The sequence below is a fragment of the Dipodomys spectabilis genome, unplaced genomic scaffold, assembly GCF_019054845.1.
Source record: "Dipodomys spectabilis isolate Male_0828 unplaced genomic scaffold, ASM1905484v1 ptg000096l, whole genome shotgun sequence".
NCBI classification, from domain to species: Eukaryota; Metazoa; Chordata; class Mammalia; order Rodentia; family Heteromyidae; genus Dipodomys; species Dipodomys spectabilis.
Window position 1 is genome coordinate 1801228 of NW_024870773.1, and position 25613 is coordinate 1826840.

Genomic DNA, 25613 nt, shown 5'->3' on the forward strand with positions numbered 1-25613 from the left:
GCAGGGCACGCGGTCCCAGGGCTCTGCAAGCCCGGGTGGCATCTGCAGAGTCTGGCAGCAGTGCTGGACTCTCTGGTGCCTAACCAGGGAACATGTCTTTGCCTTGTAGGAGAGAAGGGTGTGAGGGTTGACCTCAATAAACCGTCGGATTCCATCAGTAAGGATGTCCAGTAGGGCCTCTGCCCAGCGACGGGGCCTCTGCCTAGCGATGCGGCGTCTGCCCCAGGGGTGCCCACCTCACTGGCCAGGATTCAGGAGCCATCTGCTGACTTCGTGTGGACACGGTGACAGGAGAAGGAAGGAGGCGCCGGGTGGCATTTCACAGGACAGAGACAGCTGTCGCTGGCCAATGGAGCAGAGGAGTGGCTGCCGTGCCCCGCGTGGCGGCCCCCCTGCGTCTGCCTGTGCCTGTGCTCGTGCCAGCGCCGGACAGGAATTAAGGCCCTGTGTAGAGTTGTTTTCATTTTTATATTTTGCCAGATCTGTCATTTAGCTGAGTTCATTTCATCTCTCTCTTTTTTATATCAAGTTTGAATTTGGGATAATTTTTGTATGATTAGGTACAATTTATCAAAACTGAATTGAGAAAAAAAAATGACAGTATTATTCCTCAAAATAACATCAATCTATTTTTGTAAACTTCGTACTATTAAATTTTGCCCTCAAAGACCTCTCGCAATGATTGTTGCCAGTGACTGGTGATCCTTTTTTGTTTTTTGGGTTTTTTTAAACTGAAATGAGGAAGGAGCACTTTAGTTGTCAACTGAAAACCCAGAATTTTACTTGGCCTGTCTCACGCTAATCTGAACTCTGGAAGATCGCTGTGTTTTTGGCATTGTCATAATGAAACCTAACTGTAGACTGTTACTCCTGAGTAGCAAGTAACCTTTAGTACATGATTTTACAAGGGAAAAAAAAAAAGATGGGAAGAAGGGCGTAACCTTTTATTTATTTATTTTTTTAACCAAGTGACTGGCATTATGTGAACTTGAGACTTCAGGTTCCTAAGTCAAAGGGCTTTCTTCTGCTCCACCAGTCTCCCTCCTCTTCTCCTCCCTGGTCCCGGGCTGTGTGTCAGCCGCAGGGCGGCAAGCAGCAGGCCAGGTAGGGAGGGGGAGGTTGCCGGTGTGGGGAGAACAGGAGAGGGGCTGCGGGCTCTTGGGCCGGCCAAGGCCTCCTCCCAGACCCCACATCCATGTCAAGCCCGGCATCCCGTCTTCACGTGCCTGAACTTGGAGCGAAGCCCCAAGGGTGGCACCCGTCCTTCCTGAGGCTTGGCCCCTGGGGCTGCCGCCTGTCTTTGGTCTGCTTTACTGGAAGGGGGCTGTGCAGAAATCGCTGTTCTTCCGGGCGTGGCCGACTCGGCCTCTGCACCTCACTGCCACTCATGGCAGCTGTGCGTGCAGACGTGGGGCTCGCCGTGCCGTCCATGGCCGTGCTCAGCGCTGCCCCGCGTCCTCCCCTCACCCCTGGTGACCACCAACACCTCTCCAGCAAGTGCCTCTGCGAGCCGGGCCTGGCCGGCCCCCCCCCCCTCCCCCACCCAGGAATGCCCGGCTTCAGGGCTTTGCCACCCAGCCTGCGTGTGTCAGGCTGCTGTCAGGCCACGTGCCCCCCGCCCCCCCCTCTCCCCCCCCCCCCCAGTGCCCGTCTGTAGAGTCAGGTGAAGTTGCTTCCACGGGCAGGCAGGCAGGAGCTACCACTGCTGGGACAGGGGGCAGCCTTCTATGCTGAGTGCCTGCCATCCTCAGGCCGCACCCCTGCAGGTGGACTCGGCCAGATTCTGCAGTGGCCTCTACTCAGCAGACAGGGCGTCCATTGAATAGTTTTCTTGGAGACCACTGTGAAGAGATTAAGAAACCAGGATAGCTGCCTCCCTAATAGTCATCTAAAGCCTCTGATGTTGTGTTAGACCGGTAACTCACCACCACCAGGACTCTAAAGCAAAGTCTAAAGCGGATCTGTGGCCTCGGTGTGTTGAGCCTGGTTGGAGATTAAGCTTTATGATGCTGTTCCTATTCAACACATTAATCAGCTGTAAAACACTCCCTTATCATAATAGCAAGCAAAGGACTCCAGGATTCATCTAAGGACACTCTGAAGTCATGTAATTTGAAAAGCAGTGTTGCGTTATGGAAGAGCTCCCAAGTTGCTTGTAAAGCTAATCTAATTAAAAAGATATATAAATGTTCTTGAAAAAATGATGGTTGTGACTTCCAGCTGTCTTGTTTTTAACCCGTTGGCTTTCTTAATTGGCCTTTGCACCGGTGGCTGTGCTCTGCTCACTTAGACATGCAATGGGTTGCTTTTTGTATGGGTTGGGGGAGGAAGGCAGATGTGTAGAGTCCAGCATTTTTAGAAACCTCGTGGATTATGGATGGACCCAATGAGCCCCATTTGGATTCCCGGCATTTTAAGTTCTTGCTCTTTGAATATAAGGGTTTTAAAAAGTGATTTTAACTCATGACTCGGAGATGCTTGCATCAGTCCTGTGCCATGTGTGGGGTAGGTGTGCCCCTCCTGACTCATGGTGTGCTGCCATGTGTACATGTGTGAGAATGTGTGTGTGTGTGCATGCATGTGTATGCACATGTGTACACAGCATGCACAGGAATTTAATTTGTGGTCATACATCAATACAAGCACTAACTCAGAGCCTGAGCTCTGTCTGTGGGCTTCTTTTGCTCAAGGCTAGCACTCTACCACTTGAGCCACAGTGCCACTTCCAGCTTTTTCGGTTTATGTGGTGCTGAGGAATTGAACCCAGGGCTTCATGCATGGAAGGCAAGCACTCTTTTGGGAGATAAATATGCATGTGGTATCTTTTGGGTTTTTTTGTTTGTTTGTTTTTTGTTTGGTACTGGTCCTGGAACTTGAACTCTGAGATTTTTTGCTGAAGGCTAGCACTCTACTACCTGATAGTACCTGAGCTGTAGCTCTGCTTTCTGGCTTTTTGGTGGTTATTTGAAGAATTTCATACTTTCCTTTCTGGGCTGGCTTTGAACCTGGATCCTCAGATCTAAGCTTCCTGAATAGCTAGGGTTACAGGTGTGAGCCATCAGCCCCAGCTCTTTTTATAATTTCTTTGGTGTGTGTAGCTGTTTTCCAGCATTCTGGCCTATCATTGCGTTTGGAGGGTTGTACTGAAAAGTATGATAGTGGGTAGATGAGAAGATAGATGGGTCAGACATGAAGACCGATCAGATTAAATCTGAGAATAAGCCCATATAGAACTGTGTGAGACCTCACTGATTGAGGTGTGCTGGCACCCAGTGGGCAGCGCACCCTGGCCTCCCACAGGCCCCTCCCTCCCATTCCCACAGTGGCAGCAGAAAACCGAGTGAAGGAGCTTTGGACAGCTGGCAGTCGTAGCCCTCATTTCCTTGTCAACAATAGGTTTTCTCACAGTAACTTGGATCCGAATCAATTTGCTGTGCAATGTGCTCTTATTTGCCAGACTACACGTGGTCTGAGAAAGAGCTGGGTTGTGGGTTAGACGGCCATGGTCTGTACTTACCTCTCTCATATATACCTAGCAATATAATTACACATGGGATTTTTCCTATTGCATTTATAAACGCTCAGAAGCAAGCATCTGGAGACACGGCTCAAAGGGTAGAGCCCCTCTCAAGCAAGCCTAAGGACCTGAGTTCAAACCCCAGTACTGATCTCGTGTACGCACACACATATGCACGTGCACACATACACAGGGAGCATATGTCTCCCTTTTTTCAAGGGTACAGTTTGCATTGTGTCTCTGGAGGCATGAAGGCCTCTGCTAGCTCCCGTGTGGTCTTCAGCTGTGACCATGTTTCCTCTGAAGTGTGGCGCTGGGCATGTAGGCTCTGGAGCTGCAGCCTGCTGGCTCTCTACACAGATCGGCCGCCACCCTGTCCCAAGGAGATGTCCCAGCCCTCAATGAGTGCTGGTAGACAGTTCTCTCCTCCTGGTGTTCACAACTTTGTCAGCCAGGCTTGTCATATTTCCATGCTGTTCTACAGGATATGCTTGCTCTTCTTTCTCAGAATATACAAGATTTTGTCCTCATTGTAATGAGGACTGGGAAACACTTGTCAGTCACAGTTTCTAGGATGGAAACCTTGAGCAGGATTTTTTTTCTTTTCTTTTTCAAAAATAAAAGAGCATAAGGAACCAAGGAAGTGGTGACAATTATGGAGAAACAGAAAGGTGGTGCAGAAAATGAGAGCAATTCATAAACTTTTTCTCATTTTTTAAGTAGCAATATCTACTATACTAAAAGGGTTAAAAAAAAAAAGTCTTCTACCTTCGAAGAAACAAGTTACGCTCTTCAACCGCTCTGTCTTCATCAGATCTGAACAGAATCGCTGATCTACCACTGAGAGGATGGAGAGCACTGTGTGTTCAGGGCACTGCCCAGGCTCCTCCTCACCTCCACCTTGCATGTGGTGAGGTTCACGGTGACAACTGGGTTGCTCAATACTCAAATGTACAGGGTGCTGTGAGGACTTTTCATTTTACTTCTTTACCTTTTGGATTTTGTTGAGACAAGGTCTATGTAGCCCAGGCTGGCCTCAAATGAGTAGGCCTCTTGCCTCAGCCTCTCAGTCCTGGGGTTTCCTGGCCGAGCTGCGATGCCCAGCCCCAGATTGCTTTTTTCTTCTGCGATTTACTTTTCCCCTCAGTGTCTCCACTTTGCCCGTGCTTGAGCATCTTCCTGGCGGCTGACCAGGCCAGGACCCTTTCGGCCAGGTGCCAGTGGGCTCCCGGACCCTGAAGGCTTCTCTCCTGGGACACTTCTGAATGACCTGAGGACAGCACACGGTCCCGGGTCCTGCTCTTTGTTTTCACGACTACATGTCACTGGTGATTAGGCTGCTTGTAGAACCCTCATCTGGAACCTCACCTTTAGACTCCTCTAGCTCTGCTGGGGGAGGCCTGTCCGTGGTTGTTCCGTGGCTGTTTGTATTAGCTGCTCTTTCTTTAAGGAAGCTCACCTGATCTCTGGGCTTCTTCCTTGGGCGGCGGTAAGCTTTATCCAGTCCCTGACACTCAGCCTACGGGCGGTTTCTGGAGTTCATTTGCTACTTCCCTCCCTTTCACGTTTCCTCCTGGAGCTCCACCCTGACTGAGGGGAAGGCAACTGAGCTTTTCTAGTAGCATGTCTTTGTCTCTTACTTCTCCAGTTCTTCAGATCTGCTAAAGGATTTTTCGTTTTCAAGAGCTTTGGGCCCTGGGTGTGGCTACTTGGCTGAGACGGCTCCCGCCCAAGCACAAAACCAAACAAAGCAAACCAGCACGTGAAGGTGTAGGGAGTGCCCAGAGAGAGGAAGGCAGAGAGACCTGGGCACCGCCACGCACAGCGAACACGCAGGAGAAAGCGGGAGCTCTGTGAGCATCGGGTGCCAGCATACTGCCACCGCCGGGGCCCCGGGCCCCAACCACCACCGTGTCAAGGGAAGAGGAAGCTTGGAAGTTCTCAAGACCCAAAGTCTCAAGAGGGATAGGATGCTGTTTCTGGGAGAGAAGGTGGTGTCTCCCAGAGGCCTGAACTTAAAAGGAAGCAAGGGTCCCAATGAAAGAAAAGCCAGAATCAGAAAACAACATCTCTAGGGAATGTTGGACCAGAGGGTACTGTGGTGGGGACCAGCATGCCACCAAAAGTCTGGCTCTGCCTTCAGAGCCAAGGGTGAATTGAGCCTTTCAGAGATAAAATTAACACCTGAAGCCGGGCACTGGTGGCTCACACCTGTAATCCTAGTGATTTAGGAGGCTGAGGTCTGAGGATTGCAGTTTAAAGCCAGACTGGGCAGGAGCGTTGGTGAGACTCTTATCGCCAATTAACCACCAGAAAACTGGAAGTGGTGCTGTGGTTCAAAGGGCTAGCCTTGAGCTGAAGAGCTCAGGGACAGTGCCCAGGTCCTGAGTTCAGGCCCCAAGATTGACCAAAAAAAAAAAAATTAACACTTGAGATTAGAAGATCAAACCTAAGACAGGAGAATCACTTGAGCATAAGAGTTCAAGGCCACTCTTGACAACAAGGTGAAAGCCTGTCTAAAGGAAGAAATAGCTGGGTGTGGTGCTGTCACCTGTAATCTCAGTTATCTAGGAGGTGATAGGAATACAATTTAAGGTCAGCTCAGGAAAAAAAAGGTGAGACCCTGTCTGGAAAATAAGCTAAAAGAGAGATGGAGGTATGGCTCAATTGTCCTAAGTACCTGCCTAATAATGGGCAGGGCTTGAAGCCCAGTGTAGTGAAGCAAGTTTGTCAGCCCAGCTGTTCAAAAGCCCTGAGTTCAAGCCCCAGGACTGGCCAAAAACAAAGCCAATGAGAAGCCAGTGAAGGGCCTTGAAGAGGAGCATACAACAGAACCAAGAGACAAAGCAGAGGGACATGTGGGGACATAGCCACCCACAAACCCAGGGAATCAGGAGCGGGCTAGCTCTGGACCATGTGTGGGAGCAGACGGCCTGCCACCACAGGCTGGGCCAATCGTGGCCTTCTGAAGAAGCTTCTGAGCTGGGGATTGGGGATGGGCCAGAGTCATCCCCTGGGGAGAAAGCAGGTAGCTCAGTCCGTCTGTCTGCAGGGCTTCCTGGACCGGGGAACTGGTGTCTGCCCGGTGCAGGGAGCAGGGTGGAGTACTGGGGAGTGGGTGCCAGCAGGGGACAGCCCCACAGGGCAGCCCTGGCTCCAGAGACCCCGCAAGTTCTGGGCCTGGTCAAAGGGCCACACAGCATGCATTCTGGAATGAGGGAGGTTTCCTGTGGGTACAGAACCAGGAGACTTGGGGGGGGGGTCACTTAGCATCAAGTCCCCTCCTGCTTTCCATGCAGACACGTGGCCAAGTGCATGATCAGGCGGCTGCCCTGGTCATGGACTGTATAGTGGTAAACTGTGTTGCATCACCTGTCCAGTGGACAGTGCTGTGGTCAAGGACGACAGCCTTGGCCCTGCAGGTATGGTGTCAGCCCATCCGTACTCTGCCCGGTCTCAGGAGATGTGTCCAGCCTTTCACCCTGGAACTCTAATCTGACTTGGAATACAATCTCCAAGCCACAGGACAGTATTTCCCCCTTATCATCTGCCAAAACAACACAAAATGTCCTAAAGTTCACTTTGTTAGTGTGTAACTTTAAAAGGGGCAACTTTTATAGAAGTAGAATCTGCTTCCATCTCCCTACAAAGGGAGACAGCCTAGCCCGAGCCACCAGCTCTGCTGGCAGAAGGCAGCTTAAAATGGGGAAAAAGAAAAGAAGCTGGGCACTGGTGGTTCACAACTGTAATCCTAGCTACACAGGAAGCTGAGATCTAAGGATCAAAGTTCAAAGCCAGCCTGAGCAGGAAAGTCTGAGATAACAAAGGGGTGGGGGGGAAGATAGGCAAAAACTAGTTCTTTGATATAATGTGTGTGTGTGTGTGTACACATGCTAGTGCTAGGGCTTGAACTCAGGGCCTGGGTGCTATCCCTGAGCTTTTTCTGCTCAATTGCTCTACCACTAGAGCACAAGTCTACTTCTTGCTTTTTGCTGGTTAATTGGCGATAGGAGTCTCAGTACAGAATGGGCTGGTTTCCAACCAAAATCCTCAGATCACAGCATCCTGAGTAGCTTGGGCTGCAGGCATGAGCCCAGCTCAGTCTTTTTGTTGTTGTTACAAAGGTGATGTACAAGCCAGGCACCTGGGGCTCACACCTGAAACCCTAACAACTCTGAAGGCTGAGATCTGAGGATGACAGTTCAAAGCCATTCCAGGCAGAAAAATCCCTGAGATTATGTCCAAGTAACCTCCAAAAAACCGGAAGTGGTGCTGTGGCTCAAGTGGTAGAATGCTACCCTTGAGCAAAAAAGTTCAGGGACAGTGCCCAGGTCCTAAGTTCAAGCCCCATGACTGACCAATAGCAACAAAAGGTGATGTGCAGAGGGGTTACAGTTACATAGGTCAGGTAAATTTCTTTTTGGATGTCACTCCTGCAGCTTGTATTTTTTTTGGGGGGGGGGGGTCCAGTTGTAGGGCTTGAACTCTGGGCCTGGGCGCTGTCCCTCAGCTCTTCAGCTCAAGGCTAGCACTCTACCACTTGAGCCACAGCACCACTTCCAGCTTTTTTTCTTTTGAGTGCTAGCCTTGAGCTGAAGAGCTGAGGGACAGCACTCAGGCCCAGAGTTCAGGCCCCACAACTGGACCCCCCCCCCCCCAAAAAAAAAAAAAAAGAACCAGAGCAAACCAGAGGTTTCAGGCCCATCCCTTCACTCCCCATACGGCTTCTGCCCTTCCTTCCTCACAAGGGCTGGTTCTCCTCGCCCCGCCCTGCCCCACCACTGCCTCTTCAAGCTCCACAGGTGCACAAGACAGCGCCCACTTGGTATACTGCCCAGCTAGACCTGCGGTGTCTGCAGCCTTGTTCCTTCTGTGGTTTGGCCATGTTTCTTTCTAGTTCCTTTCTTAGCTTGTAAGGCTCCAGTGGAACTTGTAAGCATGTTTTCATGTCAGTGCTAGAACTCACTAGAAGATTTGACTTTGAAGTGTGGGCTCCAGTGGCAGGCACACTCGGGTGTTGCTCACTGCCCTGGGCAAAAAGCCCAGCCCAGCCCTGCAGGCTGCCTCGCTATTTACCTGTGGTCTCTTTAACTGAAGCAGATTGTAAAGCGCCACTCAGCACCCAACTCCTCAAATACTTCACAGCCTGAGAACACTGCAGTTTTGCTTTAAACTATTTTATTGCAAATAACTTATTAAACAGGTAAAAGTATAATGGCACATATTCAATACACATTCCAATAGTCATGTAATTATTTAATACTATTAACTGCATGTTCTAAGAAACATCAGAACTGTTGCTCACTGAGCCACAGATATTTGTACTGCTGGGAGGGGAGGAACAAACATCAGCCCGAGAGCCAGCACCATCCCTGTGTACCCACAGAAACGAGAGGGGAGCTTCCTACAGCCCCACCCACAACCCCTCCAAACTGAGTCACTCAGTGGCCAGTTCGCGTGAGTGAAGCACTGCAGAGGGATGGATGGGGCAGCAAAGGCACTGATTTTTAAAGTGCAAAAAGCAGGCAAAACCATAGCAGCTGCTCCCTGCAGTGAGACGTGGAGACCTCGGGAACAGCACGGCCACAGGACCTTGGGGAGCAGAGAAAAGGTGAGCGCTGTGGAGGAAGTTGAGCTCACGAGTTCACACTGGAGACTTGCACCCCTCCCTGAGTATAAATTACCTTGCAGCAGTGAAAGAACACTGAAGGGAGCGAAGGCAGTGGGGAGACAGAGCTGCCACACAGGGGAAGTGAGCAGTGGCAAGGCGGCCATGCTGGGGCCCCACCGCTGCTGCTGCTCCTGACCGGGCAGGATGCCAGGGCCACACACCTCCGCTCAGCCCCCCCTTCGCCACTCATGTGGCTCAACTCAGGCAACAGCTAAAGTCGGTGTAAAACATGGTCTGCAGAGCTAGCGAGGCTGTTCTTAATAACACCCCAAAATTGACTTCCCCTGCTCCATTCCTTCTACCTCTACCTTCAGTGCAGGTGGAAGAGAATTATCTTTAAAACAACTGTAAAATGTAGAAAATTCTTTAAAATCTGTCGCCACCTCTTGGAAAGGTAGAAAATTCTTTAAAATACAGAAAATTTCCTGTTATGATTAGAAAATTCTTTAAAATCTGTCGCCACCTCTTGGAAAGGTAGAAAATTCTTTAAAATACAGAAAATTTCCTGTTATGATTTTGAAAGAAAAAGACCCAAGAAAACCTGAGTACCCTAAACAACACCGGCAGGGCCCTGCTGTGTATGCGCTGGGGCAGTGTGTGTGCCCGGAGCGGTGCTTGAGGACATGGTGGTGACTGGCGCTCGGGGGGCAGACGTAAGCACAGGAAGGAAGGCATCCCCCAAGGACCCTGACACGAGTGGAAAGCTCTGAGAGGAGTGAGGAAGAAAGACATCTACACCGTCTTGCGCACATCACAGCGGGCCGGGCGGAGGCGAGCACAGGCTGAGTGTGGTCCGCCAAAAGGGACGGCTGCTCTCTGGAATGGGGTCTGGCCGTGTCCACAACTTGTGTGTCTGGGGCCCCCTGAGGCAGAGGGGCTCCTGTGGCCAGGGCCACCCTGGCACGCTCAGACCAGACAGATGCCATCACAGAACCTCGGGCCACGGTGAGCCCCGCCCCATCTCAGACCCTGTGGCCTCAGACCTCCCCGCTGTCCCTTCCAGACACAAGTCCAGGTGCTCGTTGATCTGCGTCTCCGCCACGTCCTCCTGACAGACAGGGCAGCTGACCACTGGGCTCTGACCACAGGAGTGGCTGGCAGCCAGTGTGGAGGCCCCTGGGCTCCAACTTCTCTCTGCGTCACCAGGCCCACGGGGAACTTGCTCCTTCTTGATAAAAAAGTGGTCAAATGCTGTCTTGGCCTCCAGCCTGGGTCGTTTGTTTGTGAATGGGAGGTCTTCACCCCCACGGCCTTTCTGGGACACAGCCACAGAGGCCGATGGCCCGGCTTTGGAGGGATTTCTTGGGGTCCGGGGGGTGGCGGCAGAGGCCCCGCTCTTGAGTGAGGGCGTGGGCACGGGCACGCTGCGGAAGGCCTTCTGTGGGAAGTAGCTGCTCAGCACGCTCTGGAAAGTGGCGCTGGGGAGCGGGGTGGCCAGCTGGGACGCGCCGCTGGAGGAATCCCCGTGGTCCAACTCCACGCGGACGTGGGTGCCGGGGTCAGGTCTTCGCACATCTGCTGTCCTATCCAGACTTGAGTGGCCTGAGGCTTCTTCACAAATGGTGCGTGAGGTGGTGGGTGTCCCGACAGCTGGGAGTGGGCGCGTCTCCCCGAGAACATACCCTTTCCCACTGAAGGGGACCAGCGGCAGGGCCGCCCTTCCCCGGGGCTCACCTGTAGGGGAAGCACAACATGAGCGCATGGAAGCAGTGTGGGTTTCCTTCCCACCCACACCCGCAGCTAGCGGCCCACTCTCAGGACACAGACAACCTCTGGAAGTCAAAGCTCTGGCACTGAGGAAAAAGATGAAAAGAATCCCTCACTTACATAACAGATAACATACAAGAGAAGAAAGGGGAGATTTGCTACAGGACCAGACCTAGCCTTCCCCTACATTCTCAGCCTCTCAGGTGTGGGGACCTCAGCCTGTGCTTCTGAGCTCTATCATCAAAGCAGCAGCGCCCAGGGAGAGAAGCAACTGGCAAGACTATGTCACAGGCAGGAGAGATTCCCTGCCTGTGTGTGTGTGTGTGTGTGTACTGGGACTTGCTACTGAGATGTCCCTGAGCTGCTTCTGTGTGTGTACTGGGGCTTGCAAGTGTGTGTGCATGCATGCGTGTGTGTGCATGCATGCGTGTGTGTGCATGCATGTGTGTGTGCATGCGTGTGTGCATGCATGTGTGTGTGTGTGTGTGTGTGTGTGTTCTGGGGCTTGCAACTGAGATGTCCCTGAGCTTTTTCACTTAAGACTGGTGTTCTGCCACTTGAGCCATAGCTGCACTTCTGCACTTCTGCCATTTTAGTGGGTAATTGGTGATGGCAGTCTAAAGGACTTTTCTATTCAGGCTGGCTTGAAACTACGATCCTCAGGTCTCAGTCTCCTGAGTAGGTAGGATTACAGGCATGAACCACTAGCACCCAGCAGGAAGGGTAGATCTTAAAAATGACACATGACTAAACATGTCCCATCCCATCCTCCCAAACACAAACACTGGCAGATGTCACCAGGAAACACACACACACACACACACACACACCCGTGACGGGAGGTGTCAAGACTCCTGATCCTGACAGTTCTTTACATTGTGTATATTTGCACAATCCTTTTGCCTTTTGCTTCCTAGTAACTCAGTGAACAGCAAAGAGGAAGAAAGGGAAGAAAGGGACTCTATTCAAACACTGCCCGTGGAAAATGCTTCCATTTTGGCTCACTTCAACAGAGCAAAGTGAATTTTTCTCTTTTCTTTTTTTTTTTTGGTCAGTCGTGGGGCTTGAACTCTGGGCCTGAGCGCTATCCCTCAGCTCTTCAGCTCAAGGCAAGTATTCTACTACTTGAGCCACAGCGCCACTTACGGTTTTCTGAGTGGTTTATTGGAGATAAAGAGTTTCATGGGGCTGGGAAGGTGACTCAGTGGTAGAGTGCTTGCCTTGCATGCAGGAGGCCCTGGGTTCGATTCCTTAGCACCACATAAGCAAAAAGAAAAAAGTCGGAAGTGGCACTGTGGCTCAAGTGGTAGAGTGCTAGCCTTGAGTTGAAGAACTGAGGGACAGCGCCCAGGCCCAGAGTTCAGGCCCCACGACCAGACCAAAAAAAAAAAAAAAAAAGTGTTTCACGGACTTTCCTGCCTGGGCTGGCTTTGACCCATGATTCTCAGATCTCAGCCTCCTGAATAGCTAGGATTACAGACATGAGCCACCAGTGCCCGGCTTTTTTTTTTGCCAGTCATGGGCTTGAACAAAAGGCCTAGGCACTAACCCTGAGCTTCATTTGCTAAAGGCTAGCACTCTACCAGTTGAGCCACAGCGCCACTTCCAGCTTTTTCTGTATATGTGGTGCTGAAGAATTGAACCCAGGGTTTCATGCATGTGAGGCAAGCACTCTGCCACTGAGCCACCTTCCCAGCCCCTGAAGCCTTCTTTCTATACCAGACACAATCCTGTCTCTCGCAGCCACAGCTGGGGCCCAAGGGAAGGCAAAGGGTGCAAAGCTACCTTTGTTCTCCACTGCAGAGCCTGGCTGTTGGTCTACTTTCCCCTTCCTTTTGCCTTTCCTGGAGTAGTTCTCGGGTTCCTTGACTTTTATGAATGTGCCTCCGCAGGTCTTCTGGTGCTCTGCCCACCAGTAGTCGTGGCAGGAGGGTGCCCTGTTGGTGGAGCGCTTGACATAGCCGTAGTAGGGCTGCCGGTACTGGCATGGCCCATCACAGCGCCACCAGTGCCTCCGGTACTCCTCCACCTCGTCATGGAAACTGTGGTAGATCTGAGCCAAAGAAGACATTTTAACCTTCAGTTACCTAAAGGTTTATAGGTCTGAGGAAACACTACACAAACAGCTGGTTTTTTTTTTTTAATCATTCCATTTAAACCAGAGATTTTTGAATAGCTCTATTTTGTTGTTATTTTTTTTGTCGGTCGTGGGGCCTGAAGTCTGAGCCTGGGTGCTGTCCCTCAGCTCTTCAGTTCAAGGCTAGTGCTCTACCACTTGAGCCACAGCGCCACTTCCGGCTTTTTCTGCTTATGTGGTGCTGAGGAATTGAACCCAGGGCCTCATGCATGCAAGGCAAGCACTCTACCACTGAGCCACCTTCCCAGCCCCAAAGAGCTCTATTTTGGAAAAATGATTTACTCTAGTTTATGTTCAAAAGCTGACATTAGTGGGAAATGACAAAAGTTGATTTAATACTCCCTATCCTGTGCAAAGACAGAACATGTAAGACAAAACTGAACCATGAAACACCATTATGAATGTGCAATCTTTCGAAACTAAGTACTGTAATGAAAAAAACCCAAACCCCAAACCAAACCAACCCACCTAGGTTCAAAGCCAGTCACCAGTGGCTCACGTCTGAATCCTAGCTACTCAGAAGGCTGACATCTGAGAATTACAGTGCAAAGCCAGCTAGGGCAGGAAAGTCCGGTAGACTCTTATCTCCAATTAACTACCAAAAAAGCCAGAAGCGGAGCTATGGCTCCAGTGGTAGAGTGCTACCCTTGGGCACAAAAGCTCAGGACTGGTGCCCTGACCCTGAGTTCAAGCCCCGAGACTGACAATCCTCCCTCCCCCCCAAAAAATAAATAAGAGACTAGGATGGAAACAAGACTTAGTATCACAAGATAACAACATTAAAGCACGGAGAAATAATTGTGACCAGAGCAAGAACTGTCTGGAGACAACAGTGATTTCCTGGTCTAAATTCTTGAGAAGAATGCAAAGCTCAAGCAAAGTGCACACTGATGAACAGTGTGATATGAGTGCTAAAGCGGTGTCACCATGCCCGCGTGTCTTCTCTTACCCCTGCCTCCTCACCGCCTTCACCTGCTAACAGCCACCAGGAGGCTCACCAGGAGTTTATGGTGTGAGAACTCAAGCAGGCTGAGCCCAGGGTTTACCACCACGAACCATGTATGCTGACCATGAACAAAAACCCTCTGACGAGAAGAATGGCACAGAGGCAGTAGAGAACTGGACAGATTGAGGAAACATACTGGGCTGGGAAGATGGCTCAGTGGTAGAGCGTTTGCCTTGCATGCATGAGGCCCTGGGTTCGATTCCTCAATATCACATAAGCAAAAAGAAAAAAGCTGGAAGTGGCGCTGTGGCTCAAGTGGTAGAGCGCTAGCCTTGAGCTGAAGAGCTGAGGGACAGCGCCCAAGCCCAGAGTTCAGGCCCCACCACCGGACCCAAAAAAAAAAAAAAAAAGGAAACATATTGGGAGATCACCATATAAGTCCAGAGAGGGAGGTCCTACAATGCTGACCTCGAGGGGCAGAGGACTTAGGGACAGGGCTGGCTCTGCTGCCCTTCACTGCCCGGCACCAAGAGAAGCCAGTCCCCTTCTGTCAGCTTCCTTTTCTCTGCTGAAAATCCTCCTCTTAACTAAATCTCAGGAGTTACTAAAATAAATACTAGCTCTCATTACTGTGTACTGAAGCCAGACAGAATAAGGGAAGCCTGTAATTCCAGCACCCTGGACACTGAGGCAGAAGGACTCCCAGTTTGAGGCCAGGAGAGACTACACAGTGAGCTTTAGGACAGCCTGAATAACAAGTAAGATCCTGTCTTCTTCAGGTGCTCTCTATACCGCTATACCAGCAGGAAGAGAAACGCAGGCGCTGTCTATACCGTTATATTGGCTCCGGTAAGGTTGTTGATGCGACGCATGTGTTTACAGAACTCGGGACCGTGTCCTTCCCGGTCTTTATCATTATCAGTGACAAACAAATAGGCGTGTATCATCTCATGCAGGAGGGTCTGAAACACAAAACCACCTTGTCAACTGGTTATGGAACTTCTAAAATGCACATGCGCTTTCTTACTCTACCTGTCATCTTAAGCCTCGGCAGGAGTATAGTCACAAGCTCTGCCCATTGTATCTGAAGCTCTGCAGACCTCAGGAAAACATCTCTGTGCCACAATGACCCGCTACGTGCAATCCAAATCCAAAAAAGGTCAATGAGCCCAACCTCATCAAAACCTTAAAATTCTGACACTGAAACAAAATAAAAAAACAAGTGAAAAAGAGCCAGGTACCGGTGGCTCACACCTCTAATCCTAACTACTCAGGAGGCTGAGATCAGAGGACTGCAGTTCAAAGCCAGTCCAGGCAGGAACACCCATGACTCTTCAATAAACCACTCAGAAAAGGCCACAAGTGGAGCTGTGGCTCAAGTGGTAGATTGTTGGTCTTGAGTACAAAGAAGCTCAAAGACAACATCCCAGCCCTGAATTCAAGCCTTAGGATCAGCACGCACGCACGCGCGCTCTCACACACTCACACACACACACACACACACACACACACACACACACACACAAACACACACCATCTCCCTTGGTCATTGTAAAAACATCTCCTTTAGGGCTGGGAAGTGGCTCAGTGGTAGAGTGCTTGCCTTGCATGCATGAGGCCCTGGGTTCGATTACTCAGCACCACATAAACAGAAAAAAAAAAAAAAAAGCTGAAAGTGGTGCTGTGGTTCAAGTGGTAGAATGCTAGCCTTGAACTGAAGAGCTGAGGGATAGTGCCCAGACCCAGAGTTCAGGCTCCATGACCGGACCCCTCCCCCCCCAACAAAAAAAACATCTCCTTTAAAATGATCCACCATAGCCAGGAGCCAGTGGCTCACACCTATAATCCTAGCTACTCAGGAGGCTGAGATCTGAGGATAGCGGTTAAAAAGCCACCCTGGCCAGGTGAGTTGAATGCTGAGGGACAGCACCCAGGCCCAGAGTTCAAGCCCTATGACCAACAAAAAAAAAAAGGAAAAAAAAAGTTCCACTGTACTACTTTTGTGTATGGTCCTAGGGCTTGAATTCAGGGCCTGAGTACTGACCCTGAGCTCAAGGTTAGCACTCTATCATTTGAGCTACAATTTCATTTCCAGCCTTTTTTTTTTTTTGGTCGGTCATGGGGCTTCAACTCTGGGTCTGGGTGCTGTTCCTCAGCAATTCAGCTCAAGTGCTCTACCACTTGAGCCACAGCACCACTTATGGTTTTCTAGTGGTTAAGCTGGAGATAAGAGTCTCATAGACTTCCTGTCTGGGCTGGCTTTAAACTGTGGTCCTCAGAGCTCAGCCTCCTGAGTAGCTAGGTTACAGCCAACGGCGCCTAAAGAAAGTTTTATTTAAGTCAATGACATTCTATCCTGAACACTCAAACTAAAAAACTTGTTTTATATCTCAAAAGTTTCTCAAGGAGACCTGACACTGTGGCTCACTCGTTTCTGAAATCCTATCTACTCAGGATGCAGAGGTTAAAAGGGCTGGAGCTTGAGGCAATCTGTCTGATCTCAGGCAAAAGGAGCAAAAAATTTATGAGACCCTCATCTCAACCAATACAAAGTTTGACACAGTAGCACCTGCCAGTCATCCCAGCTACTCAAGAAGGGTAAATAGAAGGACCGGGGTACTGACTAGTTGGGACATATATGTGAGACACTATTTTCACAAAGGAGAAACCAATTTAGGCTCCTAACAACTTAAACATCTGAAAAAATAGCACTCCAGTTTTATGTATCTACCCATGTCTACATTTAGCCTAGCTCCAAGGTTCTGAACAACTCATCTGTTTCCCACTGTTGCTCTACCTGGTCAGGGTTGACAAGTACTAGCCACACATGGTGCTATATATCCCAGTGATCCTAGCAAGGAGGCAAGAGAATCAAGCACTCAAGAGACTGAGGTAGGAGGATTTTGAATTCAAGACTAGACCGGTCAAGAAAAATAATGAACAAAGCAAATTACTGAGCCAAGAGTCAGATTTATGCTCAGAGTACCTCTACAAGATCCTTTCTTGGTCTCAACTTTAAGAGGGGTTCACTGAGACGGATAGAGCACATTCCACCTCTTCCTTCGTAGAGGCAAATTCCAGCGCACCTGCAAACATCAAAACATTTTATGTTCATCAAATACACACGAAAGTCAACAGAGCAAATTCTTACCTGCTGGTGAGCAGCTTCCAGGAAGAAGGCCCATCTGGAGATAGATGGCTTCCCCATGGTGACTCTCCCAGGCAGATACTTAACCAGTGGGTAGTAGTACCTCCTTACTGGTGCCTGCACAAAGGCCCAAGAAACAGAATCCACTCTGCCACCCAAAGGCCATCATGACAGGTGGTGAACCAGCCTGTCTGCACTGGCACAAAGGGGCTGTGTGAAGATGTGCACGCTCACAGTTTTCTACCCTACCTTGTCTTGTGAGCGCTTACAACTCCGCCTAAACCTGCCTCCCCTCACGTCTGGGAAAGGCTATGACTGCAAACTACATTTTCTTAAACTCAGTAGAGAAAGATTCCTGTTAGGACACCATGGGGAGGCGGGGAGTAGTCCTGGGTCTAGTGCACTGTTCACGGGTGAGAACTGTAACCTGAGAGCCCCTGAGTGTGGTACACCAGGGCCAGGGTCAAGACGGCATATCTGGGGGTTCCAGGACCCCACGACCAGAGGCAGGGTCAAGACGGCATGTCCGGGGGTCCCCGGACCCCGCGACCAGTGCAGGGCCAAGACGGCATTCCGGGGTCCCTAATGCGAGAGCCGAGTCCGGGCGGCGCGTCCCGCGGGCCCCGCACCCCAACGGCGGCGGCCGCGCGGGGGCCGTTCGAGGCCGCACTCACAGCGTCATGCGCGCGCTCCACTTCACCTCCACGGCCTCCAGCTGGCCCCAGAAGAAACGGTCGTTGAACTGCACGAACAGCGCCTGCAGGTCCGGGGTGGGGTCCGCCAGCTCCCAGGACGCGTCCACCAGCGACGGCGGCTCCCGCGCCGCCTCGCGCTGCGCGGCCCGCGCGTCCCACTCCCGCTGCGCGGCCCGCGCGTCCCACTCCCGCTGCAGCCGCAGCGCCACCACCAGATCCTCGTCCATCGCGCCGCCCGCGTCCCCCGCGGCTCACGGACCACGGGACACGGGCGCGCGCGCGCGCGGGTCTCGCGAGAGCTCAGGGCACGGCCACAGAGCGCGCGCGCGCGGACGCGAGCGAATCAGCGAGCGAGCGCCGGACGCCGGAACCGAGATGCGGAGCCTCGCAAGCGGAGCTGGCACTATGCTGCCCCGCGGGCGCGGGCCCGAAGCGGTCTGTTGCCTTTGCAACCCTGCGTTCCGCGTTACACTCGGATCCCCGCACGAAGCCTGGCCCGACTTTTACTTCCGCAGTTGGGCATCCGCGCCCTAGGCGACTGCAATTTCTGCGCAGGCGCGCGGTGGGGGTTTGGAGTAGCGCAGGCGCACTGTGAGACACTCGACCCCTCCCCTCCACCTCAGCGCACGCGCGCTGGGAGACGCTTGGTTCCGACGCAGGCGCACTGGGAGACGCTCGACGCCCGCGCACGCGTGCTGGGAGACGCTTGGTCCTGGCGTAGGCGCTCTGGGAGACTCTCAGTCCCGGAGCAGGAGTAGTTGTGAGCCCCTTGGTTGTGGCGCACGCGCGCTGTGAGACGCTCGGCTCCGGCGTAGCGTCGTCGTCGTCGTCGTCGTAGTCCCTCGCGTGCCCCTTGCCCCCGGCCGCGGTCTCCGCCCAGCGCGAGTGGAGCCCGGCGGCGGCGGGTGACGGCGGCGGGTGGCCGCGGGGGCGCGCCAGAGGCGCGGAGCGGGCGGTGGCCATGTCTGACAGCGGGGCGAGCCGCCTGCGGCGGCAGCTGGAGTCAGGCGGATTCGAGGCGCGGCTGTACGTGAAGCAGCTGTCGCAGCAGTCGGACGGCGACCGCGACCTGCAGGAGCACCGACAGCGCGTGCAGGCGCTGGCCGAGGAGACGGCGCAGAACCTGAAGCGCAACGTCTACCAGAACTACCGGCAGTTCATCGAGACGGCGCGCGAGATCTCCTACCTGGAGAGCGAGATGTACCAGCTGAGCCACCTGCTGACGGAGCAGAAGAGCCGGCTGGAGAGCATCCCGCTGGCGCTGCTGCCGGCGGCGGCGGGGGCGGCGGCGGGGGCCCCGGGCGGCGAGGACGCGGCCGCCGCCGGCCCGCGCGCGCCCCCGGGCGGCCCGCGGGCCCCCGCGCCCGCGCCCGGAGAGGACGCGGGCCCGCGCCGCACGCTCACCACGCTGCTGGAGAAGGTCGAGGGCTGCCGCGCGCTGCTCGAGGCGCCAGGCCAGCGCCTGGTGTACAACGGGGACCTGGTGGAGTACGAGGCCGACCACATGGCGCAGCTGCAGCGCGTGCACGGCTTCCTGATGAGCGACTGCCTGCTGGTGGCCACCTGGCTCCCGCAGCGGCGCGGCGCCTACCGCTATGATGCTCTCTACCCGCTGGACGGGCTGGCCGTGGTCAACGTCAAGGACAACCCTCCCATGAAGGACATGTTCAAGCTACTCATGTTCCCCGAGAGCCGCATCTTCCAGGCGGAGAACGCCAAGGTCAAGCGCGAGTGGCTGGAGGTGCTGGAGGAGACCAAGCGGGCGCTGGGCGAGCGGCGGCGGCGCGCTCAGGCGCAGGAGGCGGCGGCTGCCCCGCGGGCCCCGGGGCCAGGATCGGGGCCGGCGCCCAAACCTGCCCGGGGCACCAACCCCTTCGAGGCCGAGGCCCAGGCCCAGCCGCCCGCCGACCGGGCCCCAGAGGAGGAGCAGGAGGAGGAAGAGGAGGAGAGTGTGGACCTCTCCCTGGAGTGGATCCAGGAGCTCCCCGAGGACCTGGACGTCTGCATCGCCCAGCGGGACTTCGAGGGCGCCGTGGACCTCCTGGACAAGCTGAGCCGCTACCTGGAGGACAAGCCGCGGCCACCGGCCGTGCGCGAGCTCCGCGCGCGGGTGGACGAGCGCGTGCGCCAGCTCACCGACGTGCTGGTGTTCGAGCTGTCCCCCGACCGCTCGCTGCGGGGCGGGCCCCGCGCCACGCGCCGCGCCGTGTCGCAGCTCATCCGGCTGGGCCAGGCCACCAAGGCCTGCGAGCTGTTCCTGCGGAACCGGGCGGCTGCCGTGCACACGGCCATCCGCCAGCTGCGCATCGAGGGCGCCACGCTGCTCTACATCCACAAGCTGTGCCACGTCTTCTTCACCAGTCTGCTGGAAACGGCCCGCGAGTTCGAGACAGACTTCGCGGGCACCGACAGTGGCTGCTACTCTGCCTTCGTGGTCTGGGCCCGGGCGGCCATGGGCATGTTCGTGGACGCGTTCAGCAAGCAGGTATTCGACAGCAAGGAGAGCCTATCGACGGCAGCCGAGTGCGTGAAGGTGGCCAAGGAGCACTGCCGGCAGCTGGGCGAGATCGGGCTCGACCTCACCTTCGTGGTCCACGCGCTGCTAGTGCGGGACATCCGGGGAGCCCTGCACAGCTACAAGGAGATCATCATCGAGGCCACCAAGCACCGCAACTCGGAGGAGATGTGGCGGCGCATGAACCTGATGACCCCTGAGGCCCTGGGCAAGCTGCGGGAGGAGATGCGGAGCTGCGGGGTGGGCGACTTCGAGCAGTACACGGGCGACGACTGCTGGGTCAACCTGAGCTACACGGTGGTGGCCTTCACCAAGCAGACGCTGGGCTTCCTGGAGGAGGCGCTGAAGCTGTACCTGCCGGAGCTGCATACAGCGCTGCTGGAGAGCCTGGTGGAGGTCATCTTGGTGGCGGTGCGCCACGTGGACTACAGCCTCCGCTGCGAGCAGGACCCTGAGAGGAAAGCCTTTATCAGACAGAATGCCTCCTTCCTCTATGAGACCGTGCTCCCTGTGGTGGAGAAGAGGTTTGAGGAAGGTGTGGGGAAGCCTGCCAAGCAGCTCCAGGACCTGAGGAATACATCCCGACTGGTCAGGGTGAACCCCGAGAGCACCACCTCCGTGGTCTGAACCCGGCCTGCCACCCACTTGGATAGACAGCGTGTGCTTATTTATATTTGCGTTAGGTAAATTTGTGTATTCCTTATAGCCTTAGATTGCTAACAAAATAAAAATGCCCACTTAGAAAAATGTATAATCAAAAGGGGTAGAAAACATGCGTGTTTAAACCCAAAGAACAAAAATAGTAGAACGATTAAAACATACTATACTTTTAAATTATGCTACTTGTTTTAAAAATAATTTTTTTGTTACTATAAAGGTGATGCACAGAGGGGTTGCAGTTACATAAGTCAGGTAAAGAGTGCATTTCTGGCTAGGAATTCGGCTTAGTGGGAAGAGTGCCTCCCTAGCATGCATGAAGCCCTGGGTTCAATTCCTCAGTACCACAGAAAAAGCCAGAAGTGGTGCTGTGGCTCAAGTGGTAAGAGTGCTAGCCTGGGGCAAAAAGAAGCCCAGGGACAGTGCCCTGACCCTGAGTTCAAACACCACAACTAGCAGAAACAATACAAAAAACACCCATATTCATTCTCGCTGCGCTACTTCTATAATGAATATATGGCAACACTGAAATTTCAGGTTATCTTTCGAGTTACACACTTCTTTATGGTATGTGTTATGCAGCACAGAGAAATAATACCTGTAAATACAAACCTTGAGTATGAAGTTTCCCTGTTTTCCAGGATGATAGGTTTCTTAGCAGGTAGAGTGCCATATAAAACATCCTCACATTTCCCCTTCTTAAGTTGTAATTAAACAGTTTGGTGAAATGATTGTAGGATAAGTTTTAGTCAAAACAATTCCTTTTGGGGGCTAAGAGTGGCTCAGTAGTAGAATGCTTGTCTCACATAAGCAGAAAAAGTTGGAAGTGGCACTATGGCTCAAGTGGTAGAGCGCTAGCCTTGAGCACAGAGTGGCTCAGGGACAGAGCCCACACCCTGAGGGCCACCCCCCCAAAAAAAAAAAATTCCTTTTTAAACTGGCTAATGCGCAGGTGTGGAGTACTGCCATCGTTGTGGAAAACACAGGGAAGCTCACACACTGTTCTGTTAACATTTCCAGCATAACTGAAAGGCTTAGTATTTTTTTGGGGGGGGGCGGGTCTGGTCATGGGGCCAGAACTCTGGGCGTGGGCACTGTCCCTCAGCTCTTCAGCTCAAGGCTAGGGCTCTACCACTTGAGCCACAGCGCCACTTACGGCTTTTTTTTCTTTTTTGCTTATGTGGTGCTGAGGAATCAAACCCGGGGCCTCATGCATGCAAGGCAAGTGCTTTACCACTGAGCCACCTTCCCAGCCCTGGCTTATTATTTTCATATGCTACTTACCAATTCCATAGGACTTAAATTTGACAGTATTTACTTGAAAAGAATAAGGACTATGGTGGATTCTTTCTGACATTCCTGGATCATCTGAATTTGCAGTTACAGTGTTTGTCATGTGAAGTAGAAACTGGTTTAAAAAACACAAAAGAGCCAATTGTGGGACCTGGAAGCAGCCTTTGGCTTTGTGCTCCCACCCCTTCAGCAGGGCTCACAGAGCTCAGTCTGGAGGCAAATGAAAAAAATGTTCCCAGTGGAACATCTAGATTTGAGATCCTGGGAGGGTTGGAAGTTAAAAAAAAAAAAAAAAAATTCAGATCCCAAGAATGACTACTTAAACAGATTTGGTTTTGTTCTAAAAAAAAAAAAGCCGGGTACCAGTGGCTCATGCCTGTAATCCTATTCCAGGAGGCTGAGATCTGAGGATCACAGTTCAAAGCCAGCCTTGGCAGGAAAGTCCATGAGACTCTTATCTCCAATTAACCACTCAAAAAACTGGAAGTGGTGCTGCAGCTCAAGTGGTAGAGTGCTAGCCTTGAGCTGAAGAAGAGCTGAGGGACAGCGTTCAGGCCGAGTCCAGCACCACGACAAAAAAAAAAAGGAAAACAGGTGATATTGAAATGTCCAGAGCTGACGTCTTCAAGGCTCCTATTGTGTTTGTTTTTAACTTTTCCTTTCTCTTTAGAAGGTACTCAGATTATAATGTTTCAGTAAAAGAAAAATGACTAAAGAACTGTGAGCATACAAAGATTAACTGCATCTTCTCTGTCCTGAGTATGTAAGATTCTTCATAAGAAGTTTGTTGCTGCTGTTGTCTCTTCTCTAGTAGCTGATTCTGTCCACTGTGTCGTTTCTATACCTGAGTTTCATACTGGGGCTTAAACTTGGGGCCACATGCTGTCCCTCGGTTTTCTTGCTCATGGCTAGTGCTCTGTTGGAGCACTCCTCCAGCCTAGCATTGTGGTAGTTAATTTGAGATGGAGTCTCAAAGACTTCCTTCCCTGCTCCAGCTGGCTTCAAACCTCCTCTTAGGTCTCCTGAGTAGCTAGAAGTACATATGGGAGCCACCTGTGCCAGAAATCTTCAGATTTCTCAAGATCACTTCCTAACATGAATAAACACAATGTTATTACAACTGAAAATTATTTAAAACTTAAACTAGGTTTCAAACAGTCGTTCAGGGTTATACTCACATGCCAGGGTGCACTTTTCTTTTCCTTGTAGCTGTGCATATTTAAGAGGTTAAAAGTATTAGAGGTGCCATTTTCTCTTAATTTTTTTTATATAACATCCTGATTCGCTCGGAATAACTGGTTATCTCAGCTAAACAGTTATAATTTGTTGTTTTTAGGATCACTGGAAACATATTAAAGTTTTGAGATTAGTGTATTTTGTGCTATTTATAGTTTCTAACGTATTGTATGAAACGTGTGCTTTGTAAATATATGATTCCAGTGTATGAAATGATACTTCTGAACTGGAGATATGGATGCTCAGATGTACTAGTTGCTTCATGGAACTGAGGGATTTTAAAACTGGAAGTACAGGAATTTGTTCTGTTCTCCACAGTGCACGGGCACGCTTTTGGTGAATGTGTTTCCGGGGGAGAATGAAATCTACCAGTGTGGCTGTGTACCTTTGGCCTGGGCCCAGCAGTTAGTGCTGCATTCTTCAAAGTGGAGTCAGCTTTTCTGTTTCATTCCTTTTTTCCTTAGACTCCAAAGAAAGTTTCCATAACTGACGGGAGTCAGACTTCTCTGGAGGACAGTACAGATTGGAATTTACCTCTCTAGCATCAATCACCTTTTTCTTGTTTGCTTGTAATAGCTGTCACCAGGTTGAAATCAGACTTGAGTTACCTACTGATGGAAAAAAAGAGCTCTGATAAAAGCCTCATGTTTTTATGTGCTAACACTCATTTTTGTTTAAAGTACTACTACTACCTATAGTTTATGAGTACATAAAGCTGGTAACTTGCTATCTTACCTGGAATGGTAGTTTAGAACTTGATGTGGAATATAAGATCCTATGTGGCTGGGAAGGTGGCTCAGTGTAGAGTGCTTGCCTAGCATGCATGAAGCCCCAGGTTTGATTCTTCAGAACCTGATGTGGAATAGAAGATTGTATGTGGCTGGGAAGGTGGCTAAAGTAGTGGAGCGCTTGCCTAGCATGCATGAAGCCCCAGGTTTGATTCCTCAGTACCACATGCACAGAAAGTCAGAAGTGGTGCTGTACCTCAAGTGGTAGAGTGCTAGCCTTGAGCACAGAGAGGCTCAGGGACAGAGCCCAGGCCCTGAGCTCAAGCCCCATGACTGGCAATTAGAAAAAAAAAAAAAGATCATATATGTAAATTTTGCTTTTGATACACTGTAATATGAAGATAATGGAAATGTTTATAAAACTTAAAATGTTCTTACAGATAAAATTAACACTACAGTGTCTTATCTAACCAACATTCTTTTTTTTTTTTTTTTTAATTTTATTTTATTTTATTTGAGAACATACTGTACAGAGGGGTTACAATTACATGGGCAGGATAATGCATACATTTCTTACCAAGCATTGCAGCCTCCTCCTTTGTTTACCCTTCACCTCCCTTCCCAGCCTCCCCCCTCCCCCCCACCCAATCATACCCCCCCCCCCTCCTCCCGCCCCCCAGTAACCAACATTCTTACATTCTTGTTATTTTTTCAGACAAGGTCTCCCTATGTAGCTAGGCTGGCCTCAAGTTTGTGATTCTCCTGCTTCTGCCTCCAAAGTAATAGGTATGCACCACCACTTGGCTGTGTGTTTTGCTTTATTTGCGGGGAAAACAGCAACTTCTTAGCATGTTTGAGTGTTCTGCTGTCATCTCATTGTAATGTCTCTCGTGCTGGGGTTGCACCGAGGCATACCAGGCCAGTGCTGCTGTGCCGCTGGGCCCCAGACCCAGTTATCAGTTTAGGATTCTCTGGAGGGGAAGATTTCAAATGTGCAAAATTGGTGTACTCTTCAAAAGTGAATTTTATGTAAAGAAAATGAAGGCTACAAGACCTAGGAGCCAAATGACAAGGTTCTACTGTTACAAAGAAAAGTGTGGGGCTGGGAAGGTGGCTCAGTGGTAGAGTGCTTGCCTTGCATGCATGAGGCCCTCGGTTCCATTCCTCAGCACCATATAAGCAGAAAAAAACCGGAAGTGGGGCTGAAGCTCAAGTGGTAGAGGCTAGTCTACAGCTGAAGAGCTGAGGGACAGGGCCCAGGTCCACAGTTCAAGCCCTACGACCAACAAAAAAAAAAGAAGAAAGAAAAGTGTGGCTGGGTGCCAGTAGCTCACACCTGTAATCCTAGCTACTCTGGAGGCCG

The 25613-nt window shown here is 51.5% G+C and overlaps 3 protein-coding genes across 4 annotated transcripts in view; 2 read left to right on the forward strand and 1 right to left on the reverse strand.

Moving 5' to 3' along the window:
• Egln1 (egl-9 family hypoxia inducible factor 1) overlaps positions 1 to 2199 on the forward strand; it is a 42930-nt gene extending 40731 nt beyond the window's left edge. The window contains exon 6 of the mRNA XM_042686190.1: positions 110 to 2199. Coding sequence (XP_042542124.1) covers positions 110 to 174 — 65 coding nt within the window. The 3' untranslated portion in view covers positions 175 to 2199. The remainder of the gene's footprint in view (positions 1 to 109) is intronic.
• Positions 2200 to 8689: 6490 nt separating this feature from the next.
• Positions 8690 to 18074, reverse strand: Sprtn (SprT-like N-terminal domain). Of its 2 annotated transcripts, XM_042686048.1 has the most exons (6): positions 17801 to 18074; positions 16965 to 17064; positions 14812 to 14940; positions 12681 to 12948; positions 12111 to 12115; positions 8690 to 10854 (listed from the first exon to the last, which is right to left on the reverse strand). In XM_042686048.1, the coding sequence occupies exons 1-6, from the start codon at positions 18046 to 18048 to the stop codon at positions 10114 to 10116; spliced, it is 1491 nt and encodes a 496-aa protein (XP_042541982.1). In that variant the 5' UTR covers positions 18049 to 18074; the 3' UTR covers positions 8690 to 10113. The 2 variants fall into 2 exon arrangements, with proteins under 2 accessions (XP_042541982.1, XP_042541981.1); XM_042686047.1 differs by lacking the exon at positions 12111 to 12115 and having other exon boundaries at positions 8690 to 10862.
• A 444-nt stretch (positions 18075 to 18518) lies between these two features.
• Positions 18519 to 21173, forward strand: Exoc8 (exocyst complex component 8). The gene has a single exon (XM_042686297.1). The coding sequence runs from the start codon at positions 18783 to 18785 to the stop codon at positions 20961 to 20963; it is 2181 nt and encodes a 726-aa protein (XP_042542231.1). The 5' UTR covers positions 18519 to 18782; the 3' UTR covers positions 20964 to 21173.
• The last annotated feature ends 4440 nt before the right edge of the window (positions 21174 to 25613 follow it).

Bases quoted from the DNA above. Each gene is read 5' to 3' on its own strand.
- Sprtn (XM_042686047.1), bottom strand. From the start codon at position 18,048: ATGGACGAGGATCTGGTGGTGGCGCTGCGGCTGCAGCGGGAGTGGGAC. The intron at 17,065-17,800 runs GTGAGTGCGGCC...TGATGTTTGCAG, and splicing joins TGGAGCGCGCGCATGACGCT to GTGCGCTGGAATTTGCCTCT. The intron at 14,941-16,964 runs GTACTCTGAGCA...TTTGTGTTTCAG, and splicing joins CAAGAAAGGATCTTGTAGAG to ACCCTCCTGCATGAGATGAT.
- Exoc8 (XM_042686297.1), top strand. From the start codon at position 18,783: ATGTCTGACAGCGGGGCGAGCCGCCTGCGGCGGCAGCTGGAGTCAGGC.